The sequence below is a fragment of the Accipiter gentilis genome, chromosome Z (genome assembly GCF_929443795.1).
Source record: "Accipiter gentilis chromosome Z, bAccGen1.1, whole genome shotgun sequence".
NCBI classification, from domain to species: Eukaryota; Metazoa; Chordata; class Aves; order Accipitriformes; family Accipitridae; genus Astur; species Astur gentilis.
Genome location: NC_064919.1, coordinates 86,186,581 through 86,203,276, shown reverse-complemented (window position 1 = coordinate 86,203,276; position 16,696 = coordinate 86,186,581). Strand labels below are relative to the sequence as shown.

Below are 16,696 nucleotides of genomic sequence, written 5' to 3'. Positions count from 1 at the left end.
GTCTAGTAATTTGCATTATACACATTTCATAGCATCTAACTGGGATGCTATTTTATAGGAAATACAGACGGAGGAACCACCTGTGTTTTGAATGCAAGGATTGTTTCTGTCACAGAAGAATGCAATCCCATTTGACAGACTAAGTAGCTGCGGTGCTCAGCTTTGTAAGGGTTTCTGCCAACATTGTGAGCTGCGCTACAACGGTTATTCAGGTGGCTGAGACAAAGCTATTAAAAAAAAAAGGAGGGGATCCTCACATTCAGAAAAAAAAAATCTGTAACCTCCACAGTCAGGCAGGCATCATTGCTAAAGAAGAAAATTTCATTGTAGCGTGTGCACCAAGTATTGTTCTTCAAACAAGAATTTCAAAAGGCTTTCATCCCTTAAATCTCCTTTGTACATGCAGAAGACAAGCGGTGGGGATAACCGAATTAGAGGGGTGCTGCTGCGTTTCGGCAGCGGTGTGATGATGGGCACTCCCTTCTCTGTGGTCCTCAGCGCCATGGAAGAGATGAAGGAGCAGGTTAGAGGAATGATGCTGCCTTCTGCAGGGCCGTATCGCCGCTTGCGGGAAGAAACGTATCTATGTTTCCCACTGAAAGTAGCCAGAGCAAAGCGGTAGCGAAGAATTTTGCTCTTTATATGAGTCTCACCAGGGTAACGACAAGTTGCCGTATTCTGTTCTGCTTTGGTAAGAGCATATATCTGACAAGTGACGATTCCTACAACGCTACCTTATAGTAGAAAATAACTCAGCTATGTACGGATTGACTGAAAGTCCAACAAAATGCTTTTGCAAATACAGCCTCGTTACGAAGTATTTAAGTGCCTTATGATAACTCGGAAAACGACTGCTTTGTAGGCAGTTGGCAAAAGGAAATGCCAGTGGTTTCAGGGTTCATACTAAGCTGAAAAACTCAAGCCGGTTTGGTATGATTCACATTCTTGCCAGACCTGTAAAGTCTCACAGTCCAACGTTTGATGTGGTGGAGAGACCTAACGATACGAACAAAGTAGATTTGCCTTTTTTACCCTACCCCAAGGGAGGACAGACAGCTCTCCGGTCTCAACAACCAGATTGGGCATATCCTGCAGCCCAAGGAGAGAAATCCAGAAGGCTAGCAGGGGTTCACATGCTAGCTTAGAAAGTTTGAGTTTCAAAATCATCAGGAATGGTTTGTCAAAGGCAAGGTGAAAAGCTCTACAAGTTTATCTTGAGCGTTAAGGCTTAGTGCGCTTACAAAAGGAGATTTCTTTTTTCATTTATTACAAGTATTCTTCATTGCCAAAAAAATACGGGGGGGGGAAAAAAAAGGCAAGGGACAAAGTCTGGAGAACGGTGGCAAATGTTCAAGGTGGAATGGGGTTTGATCCCAGTCAGTTTTCCTTCTCCTGTCTTTGCTTTTCTCTTTCACCAGCCACTTTTTGTCTGATTTTTTTTTTCTTTCTTTTTCTCCCTATCCCTCCTCCCCAAGCAGGGGCTCAACAGAAAATATATGAAATTAAATGTATGCTGAAGTGCTTTTACTTAGCATAGGAAGGGTTGAAAAGACTTAAGTTCACTTAACCCTTAGTGAATTTGGCTGACTGCAATATGTTAATGCTTTTTGGCATGAGAAGATGGCTTCTGTTGAGAGAATCAAGCTATGAAGCTGAATACTAGACTGCAATGCATTTCGGTTAAAATTTTGGTTATTACAGGAGAAAACAGATCTCTTTCCTGATACAGGCATGCCAGATTTGCTCACCATTGAGACGTTAACCAGCTAATAGCTCCATTAGTAATAATTACCTGTGCGCTGTCTTTATTACCTAATATATTTTACAACGGAAAAGGGCACACTAACCTTTTATTCCTTTCTTAAAGGCGCAAGACCTGAATGTGATCGAGGAAGTAATCCGAATGATGTTGGAGATCATCAACTCCTGCCTGACAAATTCTCTTCATCACAACCCAAACTTGGTGTATGCGCTGCTTTACAAGCGGGATCTGTTTGAGCAGTTTCGAACTCACCCTTCCTTCCAGGACATAATGCAAAATATAGATCTGGTGAGTGATACATTATTTAAAGGATGCTTACACGTTGTTATTTGATCTCTTTATCCTTTTGAGAGGTAGAAAATATTCATTATCTCTATCAGTTTCTTTTAGAAAGTATTAAAATGTTGAATTTCTCTCCCTTATTTTCTGGGCCTCCACTGTGACTTATTCTGGACAACCTCTTTAACTTGTCAGAGCCAGAGTGGGATTTGGGATGCATCTGGTAAGGAATTCCCAACCTGTGGCGCATCTTTCACTCCCCTAAGGAAGGACAGCGTCAGCTTCTCTTAACTGCCCCTTGTTACAATTCAGTCTTTCAGGGGAGAAAAAGCAGATTTTCATCATCAACCAATCTTTTTCTTTTCTCTTACTCCCATCACCAGCCTATTAATGATGACAGGGAATTTTTTTTCAAGTAGCTAAGAGCAGGCATTCAGCTGCCTTATTCCCTGGGTTGTGTCTGAATGTGTGTTGCTTTCACCTGCAAAGTGTCTCTCCACAGCAATCCCTTTGGCTAAGTAAACATTTTAGAAGAACACAAAAGGGAATAGCTGTGAATCAGAAGCTGTTACCAGTGTGGCTTTCCATGGAATATGACTTTGGAAAACTGTTAGTTGTTAATTAATTACTGCTGCATCTGATAGTAGCTTTCAGGTTCATATTGACAACCCGAGTTATGATTCCTGCTAGAAAAGAACAGATTTTAAGTGCAAGAAATATTTCTCTGTTGTCTAGTCAGTATTTACAGAGCTGAGCAATGCTTGAAGTCACACTATGACCACTGGATGCTAAATACTGGAAGGGGAGGCTGAACAGGACGCTGAATTTCTTGCTGCAGTGAATAGCACATTTATTCAGTGTGAATAAAAATCTGCTGAGGTTCTGGCTTGTTCTGCTTTTATTTTAAAATATTACAGGCGATTGACAGATTTCTGATGATCCATAAAGGAAAGTAATTTTAAATGTCAAACTGAAATCCTGCTTTGTGCCTATCCCTTCCTCTTCTGTTCTCACTTCATATTTTCTGGTCAAGCGAGAGCTTGGAGAGCAGAGGATTCAGAGCTCAAAACTCTCCCAACTTTTGGCAGCTGCAGACTACATCCAGCCCGATGCTGCCTGGATGATTAGGACAAGATGTCTTCAAGTTGTGTAAAGAGAGGATATGGTGCAGTGAAGATAACCATGTTCTTCATTCCCGACTGAGATAGGGACCTTTTCTGGTTACTTGTCCAGATCCAGGAAAACTAGCGGTGGCCAGAACCTTCTACATGACAGCCCTGTGCCTCCCACAGATAGCAGCACATCCTTTCCTTTGTAACACTTAAATGTAGGTTTTCCTCAACAATTTAAACAATTCCTCCCCAAAACTATTTAATATTGGGTTACAGCATAATGCCAGTTACATTCAGAAACTATTTAAAGCTTTCCAAGGGAGCATGCTGAATTTTTAAATAGCTCCTTTGTTAGAGAAGCGAGGATGTCAAAAAAAGATTTATTTTTTTTCTTTCTAAATGTACCTGTCACCAGCTGGCAAGTGGTGAGAGCTGTCAGGCTTGCAGATCTGAATAAAAGATTAGATTCAGCTGACTCCTCTTCTAACCTGTCACATCCTTCAGCTAATACAGGGTATCAGCAGCACTATCATCCCAGACAGAACCAGCCTTTGTTCTGGTTCTTGTTCTGACCAGCCAAAATGTTTTAACTAGTCTTGCTATCCCTTGAAAAAGTGGCAAATCATGTTAGTTTTACTATACACGTTGGGGGAGCTTGTCTGGGACCATGTGGGCAGTATCTGAGAAGAACCAAAATGAGTTTCTGGCTCCCAAACTTTGCTCAGGCTTTTCTCTGCAGCAGTGGATGTGGGGGCTCCATCCTCACAGCCGCATGGGACGTTGCGAATGTCTGAAGTGTAGATATGCTCAAAAAGGTGTCAGAAAATCGTGTCGGGGGGGTAATCTTTAAAGATTTGACTCAATAAATTCTGAAGCTGTATGTTGCTGGAAGCTGGGAGGATATATTCATGGGGAAGGATCTCCCTATTCTTGACTTATACTTATATTCTTATTTAAGCATCCATCCCAGCCTGCTCTCAGAGACAGAATAGTGAGCTGGCCACACTTTTCACGTGGCCACGGCTGGTTACTCAGAGGAGGATGGATCCACCAACTTCCCATGTATCGTGGAGCTATGTTGGGTTTCAGGCTGCTGTGCTCAATGTAATTTGGCGGCCCAAAGCGTAAATCGTGGGTGTAAATGGTAAATGTTGCGGCTTTTGGTAGTGGAAGGGTGGGGAAGAGCAGTTTGCTTTCTGAAGCCCCCAAAGCACATCTGCAGGGGCTGTGCTACATCCTGACTCCCTCCATTGGTACTTTTTGAGGTCGTTACACAGCAAAGTACGTTTGGATTATGTCCACCCGCACTACAGTGGAAGCATGAGCGTAAGTTCCATCATCAGATGCCACTAGAAGTCCACATGAGCAGAAGGTGTGTGTTATGCACTGGGTCACTCCTGACATCCCTCTGTGCTTCAGCAAAATCCTCCTTACATTGGGTGTAAGATTCTCTGATCCTACTCTGTAGTCCAGATTTGGTTTTCATATAGAAATACTAACAGACAGCATGGTAATGTTCTATATTGAAGAAATCTGACCAAAAATACAGAATATGTGCAATCTGTAATGAGTTTTGGACACCAGAACAGTTGCCAGGTTGCCTTGTCAAGTATGTATAAAATGGATATGACATATCTTGACTTTAATGCTTACTGTTTTTACTCTCTGTTGCACATAATGTTCTCATAAACCAAATAAGGAAGCACGGAAGAAGTGAAAATGCTAAAAGTTGGATGCAAAATTAGTTGGAAAATGCACTGAGAAGGTAGAAATGAGTAGTTGATGTAAAAAGTTGAAGTAAAAAGAGGCATCTGCTGCAGTCCTGTGTGGGTATGCAAAGGGAGAATAGCCCAGAGATGTTCTCTAAGCCTACTCGTGCTAGCGACATCTGAGCTGGATTACTCATAGAATCAGAGTCATTTCGGTTGGAAAGGACCTTTAAGACCGTCAAAAGGGAAAGGGAATAACCTTATTCATGTACTTGTGGATTCACAGGTCATAAGGAAAGACTTTCTAATGTTAATAATAACGAAGCACTGTGGTAGGTTTCCAGGGATTTCAGCATTGGAGACCTCTGGATAGCAGACGCCAGGGCAGAACGTGTCTGTAGGCACACGTGAATATGGGGATGGCTCTGTAGCTCCACCAGCTGCTCAGACCACAGCGGCAATTGCCCAGGTTAACTGCGATACAGACTTGGTCACAGTAATTGTGGACTTTGCCTCAGGATTTGGACCATTCAGTTTACTCTGGAGATGGCACGCGACCTCTGTGTGCTTCACCGTTGAGGCAAAAATGAGTGAGTGTTCAAGGGTCATCAGTGTATAGAACGCTTTTTTATTGAAAACTACTTATTTGTCTCTGGGTTTTTATAAATAAGCTAAAAATCACCATTGCCAGCTGATTGGGAACATATGGGAACAGTTAATGCTGTACAGAAGAAACTGAAATGCAAATACCTTCTGTTTCCTATTAATTTACTTTTCATTTTAGAAAGTCATCTTAATAGGATATTGTGCATCTTGTTTAGCTAAATGGGATATTCTTCCTCTGGATGGTGAACAAAGAGGAATGCTATGGTTCCTGTTCTGGCCTCCTGCAGAAATGTTTCAGCTGTGAACTATCTATATGCTCCGTTTCAGCGGTGGTCTATAATTTGGTCAGCAACCTCAGATGTGTCAGGAATTTGGTGTAGATACTTTTCGCTAGTAATTCCTAAAGATGAGTTTGGTTCATGGCCATCTTGAGAACGCAGTGCTTTTATTACTTTCATATTTCCTATGAGCTAGTGATAGATAGCATGTGGTTGAACAGGCTTAACTAGGAGCTGCTAGAATTTTGTTTGCAAAATAGTCTGATAGAAATCAGGAGGTCGGGAGCAATGGTTTAGTGATGCAAAGGATTGAATTGATGCAATTTCCTACTAGGAATTTAAGTCTCCAAAGACATTTCCCTGCTAGATATTTTAAAATCAGTTGAGTCGGCTTGGCTCTGGCATAGCAACTCCTATTTCAAGACCTGCAGGACTTGCAGTGAACATGAGAACTGATCTTTCGTGGTTTTCCTTAAAATGCCCGTAGAAAAACCTTGATCCTGCTGATTACTAGAGCCTGGCTAAATACTTTTAAGTGATTTTTTTCTTCTTCTTCTTCTTTCTGTTTTTTTCTCCCCACTCCTACCCACTCTCTTTGCTAGGAGTGGGGAGATGAGAAGAGCAGGGTACCTTAAAAAGTTCGTGTGTCTTTTAACACGCTTCTAGTTTCAAGGTGAATCTGAAAAACTTCAGTACTTCAAGTTTGCTGATAAACCTTTTGTGTTTCTCCTGCTATTGAATCACCTGAAAGCCGTTTCGTCCCTTCTTAAATCAGTGAGTGTTGGCTTTGCCTCACTTTTCTCCAGGACAGAAGGTATGACTATCGGCTACTGAACATAGCTGTGATTTATGGCTTCCTAAGGAAGCTACTTAGCTGAAGCGCTAATCCTATGGTACTTTACCACAAGAGGTTTGTTTTCTCCTTTTCTTCTCCTTTCAGCGTGCCATCAATACAGTATGTTACTCTCCCGGGGTGAACGCGGCTGGAAATGTAAAATAGCCAGTGTTAAAATGCACGTCTTTCTTTTTTCATCGCTTTCCAAAGGAAAAAAAAAAAAAAATGACAAAAAAGAAATCAGAACTTTTTCATTTGGTGCCAAGTTACTTTTTTTCTCTTTTGCAGAGTTAACCTTGACAGTTGCGGGCAGAGGAGGCAGCAGCAAATTGTACTGTTATTTTTAGCTGGAGGAGAAAGCGAGGAGCTGTAGTGTTAGTTAGGCAGCAGCACTGCCTGGGAATGGGCTGGGGCATCACACCACTTCAGCATCCACGAAAGAATCCAAGTGAAGAAAACATCTTGTCCTTGATAGCTCTGCTGCTTGGTGCATGCTATTGTAAACAGAAATATTTCTTTACTGCAGCCTTTCAGCCCTATGGAAACAATAGATGGGTGAAATCAGACATGGTGGTTATTTCCTCATAATCTTAAACAAAAAAAAGCTCCAAAACTACAATGTCTCTTTTAAATCATTGTAGCTTTCTTGTAGCACTTTTTATCTCTGGAAATACTTTTTAAATTTGTTGTTTAGAAAACAAAAGGACTAAAGATGAGTCTCTCAGGGAAAATTGACCTCTTAAATGGAAAAGCTTGATGACAACCAATTTTGGAAATCACTATAGAAAACAGGTTTTGTTTCGAGATCTTGATTATATTAATGGTATATTAATACAAAGCCTGGAAATCCCTGAGCTGATGGTGACCAAGCCATGTCGCTGCGTGCCCATCACACCACGTGGTTGGGTAGCTTGCACAACCAGAGTTAGGCTCTCTGCACAGGGCAAGGCGCTGTAGATACACCGTTTTATCTGGACGCTGATAAGATATTCCTGATGAGGGGTTGTCTAATCCAGGATTAGACGTGCCTTTTAATCTCTGTTAATATGGAAGCTAGATTGGGGAGAGAGCTTTTTAAAACGGGTTATGTTCCTTGCATGGAGAGGGCCTTTCAGCGCACAGCATGACTTGGATACAAGTAATGCACAGTGACATTAAGTTTCTTGTTATTCTTCTTCTTAAGCAGTCTTTGCAGTTATTTTCCGTTTTCTTAGACCAGTTGCCCAAATAATTAATGAGAACAATAATTTTCAGAATATCAAAAAATGGACACCATCTCTCAGCCTAGTTCGTTTGCCCTGAGATCTGTTTTTTTCTATACATTACAGGAATATGTTCAGCACTGGGTTTTAAAGCATGTGCTAAAACTTGAAACTCATTTAATACTATCCACCCAGTTTGCTTTCTCTGGTTCATTTTTCTTTTTAAGTGGACAAGGAGTTGAAATCTGTTAATTTTCATGATTATTTTAAACGCAGGTCTGTTACTTCTGTGTGGAAGATAATTAAAGCTCTTTCAAAGGAAAAGGCTACTCTTCCTTAATATTATGTTAAGCTTTTGTATTTTTATATTTAAACAGATTACTAGGTAAAGTGTTAGACCTTCTGCTACAGAAGAGATGGGAGCTTGGGCAGTAGGGATGTAATGCTTTTTGTTTTTATTACTGATCTAATGGGAGTAAGCAAATGCCTCTTTTAGGATCTCTGTATAACTCATCTTTTTTTTTTCTTTTTTCCCCTCCTCCCCTCCCTCCCCCATTTTCTCTTCTTTCATTTGAGGTACTCATTGGGTACCTGAGTATCTCATTGGGGTACTGTGCTATCAGGGTTAGAAAAAGAATTACTCCAGTTCCATGTTGTCTGAAGCAGTAAGGCAAATAAGGCTTAGAGATAAGAATTATTGAAGTAGATATTTTGAATTTCAGTCCTCAGCTACATACCAAAAATAGCCATTCGAAGTTCTGTGAAATGCTGACGTAGCCCGAAAATATTGGAAGCTTATCTTGCTTTTGTTCTTTGTGAAATGTAACTCAACCAAGATTAGTACCTTTACCACAAAAACATAAAAGTCTTTTTTGAAAACATGTTAAGATTGGAGGCTTTGACTTTCCAAAATAGGAATCACCAGAATTCAGGTTGTATCTGTGAGTTTCATTCAGTTTTTTATGCATATGTATTATGATACTATTTTATCCTTTTGATTAAAAGCCGAATATTAAATTCTGCTTTTGTTGTGGTTTAGCAGAACTTGAGCTAACAAGGCAGCACTAGTGGGATGGATTCTCTGCATGAGCCTGCCCTGGGCGAGGATAGGTTTCACCAGTGATTACTGACATCAGAGGAGTGTTGAAATGCAGGAAGATGTTTTTTTCTTTCGAAGTTTGTGGGCAACTTTCTCATTCCTCTATGAGCTGTGTATCCTCTACCAGCAATTTGTCCCAGACCCTATGCCAAAACCATGTCAGCCTTTCTCCGAGGTCCTCACGCTCTTTGCGCAAGCTGTTTCTTGCAATTTTCCTCTGTAATTTCTGGTTCCTCCCTCCAGCTCCTTTGCTTATGAACTCAGCACATCTTCCTACTCCTGTTTTTTTCAAGGATCAGAGATCACAGTGCTACACTGGGTCCTTATCTGTAAGAACGTAAAACCTACCTGCAGCATCTGCCAGAGGCAGTGAAATTCTCCCTTCTGTTCAACTGTGGAGATAATCGTAAGGACAGTACAGAAGGTTAAACCTGAATTTTCTCTTGACTGATTTCCTTCCTTCTGTTGTTTAAAACAGAACAACAAAAAAAACCCCACCAAAACCCCACAACCCCAAAAAGCTGCTTCCAGCAAGTGTCATCTGTTTCTATCTCGCTCGCCTGGCGCTTCCGTTTCTGGAAAAAACTACTCTGCAATCCAGCAAACGTACCTGCTCAAAACAAGGGCTAGGGTTTCGGGGATCACAAGAGAGGAACAACAAATTTGAATCTCACAGTAATCAAGCCATCAGCTGTCTTTGTTTTATTAACAGCAGCTGAGCTGGGAGGCATAATTAGGGTAATGGTTTCTGGCTCCAGCTGCGTCTCACTACAGAACAAAGAGAGCTCAGCAGAGATTTTGTAGTATAATACACTTTTCCCCCCCTTCTACTCGGGAGACTTAACAAAGATTACTCGACATGCTGGAGGCTGTGACTCAGATACAAGTGGACATTAGTATTTTTCCGAGGAGAGCGTGTCCAAAGCCTACGAGATGTTGGGGAACCTACCAGCAGCACGTGCAGCAAGCGAAAAAGCTGTGCGCGGCTCCAGCCAAGGGGTAGCTCGGTGTTCACGCGCGCGTGGGCTCTACCAAGTGGCTCTGACCATCTTCTGGTACTTTCAAAGGACTCTAAGTAGGTGTTGAAATTTTGCCCTGTACCCTTTTTGCGTTGTTTTGAGTTTCGGATCCTCTGCGTGACTGATGAGTTCCTCTGGGATAAGGGATGGGGTTTGCAAAGTGTGCTCTTTTGGGATGAAAGGAGCTATAGAAATGGAGGTTTTCTGATGTCCCACATGGAGAACTGCCGGTGGGATGTCTGCTTCTGGTGTGACCTACTGAGCTTGGAGAGGGATGAAAGTTAAAGCCTGACCTAACTGTGTTGTAGCTAACAAGGACCAGCTGGGTCACAGAAAAGGGGGTGGGGAGGGAAATATGGTGAAAATCAGCTTGGCCTCACCAGGGAGATGCATGGAGGGATGAGAGCATTGAGCGGGAACATACAGGTCCTTGGGCCTGGAATCTGTGATGGGGAAGGTACGTGGGGCACTTCAGGTGGTTAATTTGGGGAGAAGAGGAGCTTTCTGGGTTTTTTGGTGGTGGGTTTTTTTTTTTTGCTCCCCTCCAGTTGCTGTGGCTTTGAATGCTATAAAAGCCCCAGGAAGTCATGTAGACTCTTGTGGTTGTATTGAGATATCTAATAGTTACCTTAAAGCCCTGTGTCCAGGAGTTTTCGAAACTAGAAGGATTTTACTTTAAAGCTTGAAAATGAAAGTAGATTTCTAGCCCAAACTATAAAGAGTAGACTGGAAGGCCTCAAAAATCCTGATGTGCAGAAGTACTGAGAGAGAGAAATATAAGCATATGTCAGTACACAGGACTTGAAAATGTAAATTTATTAATTAATCTGTATGTGTTAAATTGTAAAATCATCTATCTGTTAAAAATGGCTGCAGGAGAATACTGATAATTGTGCTAATTTGACATTGACAAAGTCTCCCTGGCTGTGACACAAGCAATAACATGATTATTCTTTCAGAAGTACAGATACATTGATCCAGGGAAAGAAGATGACAACTTTGTGTGTAAATTGATACAAAGATCTCTCCTTTTCTATTTATTTATGTGCTCTGATTTTTCATTCCAGGTGATCAGCTTTTTCAGCTCCCGATTAGAGCAAGCTGGAGCTGAGCTGTCAGTGGAGCGAGTTCTGGAAATCATCAAGCAAGGAGCTGTTGCGTTGCCCAAAGACAGGCTAAGAGTAAGTGCTCAAGACCTCCTCAATTAAAGTGTACAGTTCCAGTCAATTACATACATCCCCTTTATATCTGTAAGGTCAAAACATCATTTCTCCTATCAATAGCGGCTGATAAGGGATTACGTTGTGGATTGCCATATTTGTACGTTTTAGTTTAAATTCCTAATTTGTGCTAAAAGTTTGAGTGAGTTTTCTTGATTAATTAGATTGAAGTGTGTGGAGGAATTAAAATTTGCTGAGGCTGAGGTTTTCTTCATCAGAGGCAGTCCCACTTCTCCATCTGTTGTTTAGTTAAGCTGTAACCAAACTTCGATCATTCTTTTCTTTTGTTAACTTCTTCTTCTTTCTCTGGTGTTCTGCACCTCCATCTGGGTCTACGTAAAATGCTACAAAGATACGTTTCTGCGGCTTTAGTTCAGAATTAACCAACCTAGTGAAAATCAGTTCAGGACCTGTAAGCCTGGTCAACATGATCACGAGCTTTCTGTGTAATCCTGAGCAGACCCCTCCATTCCCTTCTGAGAGTCTCTCAAATCTTGTGAGGGATTTACCAACTTGACAGGTTTTGTGAGGCTAAAATCCATTAATGGCTGTGTGATGTTTAAATACTGCAATAATGAAATCTGTGTAAGTAGGTAAGTAATTTGAGTTACGTGTGGTTTTTCAGCCCAGGACAAATTTTGCTTCTCCATTTTGCCAAGTGTATTTTAAATACTGTCTGCTTTTTCCAGAACCATTTTTGTTACTACTCTATGATAAAAGAGCGAGAGCGTCTTCTCAAGACCCATTTCTTTTGTGGTAACTTTAGGAAAATATCATCTGGTAAGGCACACTGAGTACACATGGCCATTGGTGGCGGCTGGTAATTTATTTATACCTTGATAATTTTAAAACACCCAGTGGGAATTGTCTAGCTGGCTGCATATACTAATGTCTTTCCTGCAGTTCCCTGTGTCCCTGAGGTGGCATGTATTTAGTCACTCAGACTGAATTACTTCGGGAGAGATTGGTCTAGAGCCTGAGTCCTGAGTCGCAGTACAGGAATAGCCTAAGTTACAGCAGAGGAGTTGTTGGATCCAAATTCAGCCCTTCAGGTTGTGTCCTTGCTACGCTGTGATGCTGTGAATACAGAGAAACACTGGACCTTTTGCTTTTTCTATGACAGCATATACTTACAGGCAGATAATTAAAAGCTCTTGCGTTAAGAGGCTACAGTGATTCCTTCTTGACATAGAGGCATCGCTAAATAAATTTCCTGCTTACAAAAAAATGAAGGTTTTATCGGTTACTTATTGTGCCAGATGACCTACATGTTGGGCCACAATTTCAAGAAGTTTCTGGAGTGAAATCCCATCAAGTTTGCGTTTTGGATATTAATTATATAAGGCGTTCAAAATGACATGTTTACGTTGCCTCTTAAATCAACAGATCAAAATGTTTTGACAAGTGCCAGGCTCACCCAGCGGTCTAGTACTGCCAATTTTAAGGATGGTTATAGTGTGACTTAAAGCACTTACCTTTCCTCTGAAGGACTTGAGTTTGGGGCAGGATTACCAAGTGAACACAGACAGTTTGGCACATAATTCTTCTATGCTGCCCGCTTAGACTTACTGGGTTTTGTCATTTATTTTTTTTTTCAAAATCCTTTTGCTGAGCAGCAGTTTGGCCAGAGCAGCTTACTCCTGCACGGAGAAAAGTTGGTGACGCTGACCTTGGTTATCTGTAATGTCATGCATTAATTTGTAAATGCAAATAGCACCCTTTCTTTGCACAGACGGTAATGATGAACGGCACGCGATTCCCTCTTATAGAAATGACCTTGTGAGCCTTCCCGCTCTCTGTCCTTGTACCTCTCTCCTTGGAGTCTCACAATTCCTCAGGCCCTTCCCACTTCAGTCTCTGAGGTTTTCAGGGGAAGCTATTCTAAAGCTCGACAAAATCATATTAAGATCAGACTAAAGATATAGTTACGCAACAACTCTGGCAACTCTGAGGAATTTCAGCAGCTAAATAAAGGAGAAAGCTTTAATCCACATGTCTTTAATGACACTCTCTGGGCATGTCTGGATGGGTGGGAGCAACCCTACCCACAGTCGCTTTGCCTGCACAATAGGCTTCGTGGCTGTTCGCGTCGCTAAGCTCACATCTGCGAGCTGGAAGCTGTCTAGCTGCGTAGACCAGCTAATATTGCCCGCCGAAAGGACAGTTTTCTAACGCAGGCTGGTTGGGGCACAGCCAATTCAGAGAGGTGGCCTCTGCACAGGAGTTGGCTTGTGCTTGACCAGCTTGGACGATGGGTGGAGGAGTTCAGGGTCTGTTGCATCTGGGTTGACGTGACCTCCACGTGCTTGCAACGTGCAAAGCTGTGGAGCTTAATCCTCAGAATTTATAGATCGGCTTTGCAGTTAATTGCTAATTAATTTTCAAGCCATCCTTGTCTTTCGCCATTGCATACTGAAGTGCTCTAAAGCAGAAGAGACCTTGCGGAGACGTGACTCCTACCTCCTAGAAATTACCATCTTCAGCTGAAGCGCTCTGAGGGAGGCGGGTGAAACACAAAGATGTTTTGATTTGGAAAACTGAGGAGTGAAGCAGCGCTTTTACTCACTTGCTTCCCTGCAGCTCAGACAATGGTGGTTTTTTTTCTTATGTATAAGTACCTGATGTATGCACAGATAAATATAGTGAATGTTTTCAAGTTGCTTATCTTGGCCTTTGTCGAGGAAGTGAGCATTCAAGAGGTGTTACATGTATTCAGATCGTAAGTCTGTTGCTTAGACCATAGTTCAAACATGAATAAACGTCAACTAAAAATAACAGCACTTAGAGCCACGATCCTGATCTGCATAATGGAGCTTATCAGTTTTGTAGCACACCCTGGTACTCCTGCTCCTTCTCAGTGTGGGAAGCAATATGGGATGCAAAGTGAGCGCATATATATATAATTTTGTGTGTGTTAGGAAACATAGCCTGCATTTTCTTAGCAAATAATTATTGGCAAATGGCAGATCTAACTCATATTTTCCTTCCAGTCCTGGAGCAATCTGACTGGAGACAAACAATATAATTAACATTATTTTAAGCGTATGCTTTTAGCCATGTACTGTGGAAGGCAGGGAAAGTCCAAGCTGAGTAATTAGCCTTTTAGAAGACTTCTGCATAAACAGAGAGATAAAGGGCAGGTGCTGAAATCAAGAGCTGGTTATTTCTCCTCCAGTCTGTGGGAGGAGATAAATGAAGTTAATATGCCCAGGATGGAGGCAGAAGCCATGGCGTGGAGATAGAGCTGTCTCCTTCGCAGACGAGCAGCCCACAACCCAGGCTCCCTGTTTTATTGCAGAAGCTTATTAAAGGCAATTTTAGAGATCATAGTGATAGGCGAAAATTGGCCTCATTTTTTTCTTTATTTTTATTTTTTTAAAGTTCTCAGGCTGCCTTTCTTCCCTTTGCTGAAGTAGCTGTACTTTCAGGATTAGGAGTGTGAGAGAAGTGGGACTGTGTCTGGAGTCTGCGAGTTATCACAGGATTTCAAGGGGAGTTAGCCAGCAGATAACCACTCTTTTACAATAAGTGGGAAAACTTGTTTTGAATGCCAGCTAGTGACTGGAAGCTGACGTTTGGGTTCATGGAATGATCACACCTGGGAGGCCCCATCTAATGCTTTAGGAAAGAAAAGTTCCCATTAGCTAAGCCACTTAAGGCAGAGATTTCATTTTCATGAACATACTCTTAGCTGCTCTTATTTTTCTCCTATTCCTTTGCTCCCTGTGTCAGTGAGCATTTTGTGATCAGTGTGCATTCTGTCGTATGTTCTTCATGTGCTATGCAGACATGCCATTATGCCATCAACTCGTACCTTTTTGGTATGGTACAAAATATTTATTGAAGTGCGTTCTAGTTCGACGGGCATTAAAATTTCACAGAATATGTAAAAGGAGCAGAGGTAAAAGCCTTCAGTCTCTTGACAGAACAAGTTTCGCTTTAGGTGTTAAAAGCACTTCTTGTAGGTTTCCCCTTCTATTAAGGATGTACTTCCAATTCCTTCAACTTCCATCTGTTTCATTAGAGAAAGCCCCTAATCACCGAGGCACCAGAGCGCGGGGGAAAAGACTAAATCGTCATCGGAGCGATGGTAGCTGGACCAGAACAGCTTTGTGTCCCCGGCACATCGCCCCGCTCCTGGGGAAGCAACCCTGACGTCAAAAGTTCAGCTACCAAAAATGTCATTAAAATTATACAGTTGTTGACTGAGGCGGCGGTGAATTCAATGGGGGACGTCAACTCTGGGAAGAAGGTATAGCCGTAAAAGAAAGTGCCTGTGGCGAAGTCCCCAAAACTGAGGGAGTCTAAACAGTCTCTTGGTTTAGCTACTGAGCTCTCCGTGCAATGGTTGCCCTGCTTCTGGAGATGCTCCTCCTAGGGACGAGACATCGTCTGTTCATCGCTCATTTGTACCATCACACCGTGCAGAAGGGCAGGGCGTGGGTAGAGCTCGGTGCCCCGGATTGCGAAGGAAATTGGTAACGTTTTAGATGTATGCATCCTCCCTAACGTGATGTTGATCCCAAGAGACCATCCATTGCCCTATCTTCCGTTACAATCGCTCATGATGATGGCTGGGGTTTTTTTTTCCCCAGAGTCCTGATGTCCTTAGTCCTTGGTGGTTGTTATTTGGCCACGGCAAGATGCTGGCTTGAGAGTCCAGACGAGTGGTCTTTAATGATCTAAATGAAACCCTGGGGCAGATCTGTAATTCCTAAGCTATGTACAGCTTTCTTGCATTTGGTTTACTGCCGTAACAGTACCTCACTACCGTGGGTTTTAGGTAGAAGACTGCGCAAATTAACTCGGTATGACACTGTAAAGAGGTAGGGGGCAGAGGAGTTGTGGAGACCAGCAACCTCTTTGGAGAGCTCTAGGGTGTAGCAGTAAGCAAGAGAGACAGAAAACTTCTTAAAAAATAAATTCATCAAATTCTTTGTGATATTTACGTTTTTCTGGCTGAAGGGTCAAAGATCTTGTTACAGTGGAAGCCAATTGCGTCTAACACATCTTCAGGTCTGACGCTAGGCAGGCATCTAGAACGCAGACTTCCCTTTTGCTGACCCTCAACTGCTGTTAACCCTTAACCTGAAGAAGATCGGATTAGTAAAAGAAGTGCAAGAAACTTTTAAACAAAGTGCTTTTTGGGCCTTTCCAAAACACCAAACATATGCTAAGAATAATAGTATTTATGGACTCTGTATTTCCTTTTGACAAGTTATACCGTCAATTAAGATGTCAAACTTCCCTGCTTCTGTGAGCTGACCTGTGAGTGATGAACAATAATTCACGTTTCTTTTGAAGGCACTTGTTTTAGAGGTCAGATTCTCAGAGACCTCGGGTAGAGAAGAATATACTCCCCATCCCTTGAGTAATATGATTTGGGGTAATCAAAATTCCAGGAAAAATGATCTTGAAAGTTTTGGTGGGCTTTGTGGTCAGAAAATAACTTATCATCATGAAGCTGTGAGCAGGCAGTCAAAGACATGTCTGCACTGAGCTCACTCGGGCTAATCTTAAAGTGGGATTAGAAACCTGTCTGTCTGTCTGAATCAGGGCAAACCCTTATGCAGGT

The 16,696-nt window shown here is 42.0% G+C and overlaps 1 protein-coding gene across 6 annotated transcripts in view; it reads left to right on the top strand.

Annotated features, from left to right (window-relative positions):
- Positions 1-16,696, top strand: part of DYM (dymeclin) — a 218,582-nt gene that overhangs the window by 175,329 nt on the left and 26,557 nt on the right. For all 6 annotated transcript variants that reach the window (XM_049794455.1, XM_049794454.1, XM_049794453.1 and 3 more), the window contains 2 exons: positions 1,868-2,050; positions 10,969-11,082. In XM_049794455.1, the coding sequence (XP_049650412.1) occupies positions 1,868-2,050; positions 10,969-11,082 (297 nt within the window). The remainder of the gene's footprint in view (positions 1-1,867; positions 2,051-10,968; positions 11,083-16,696) is intronic.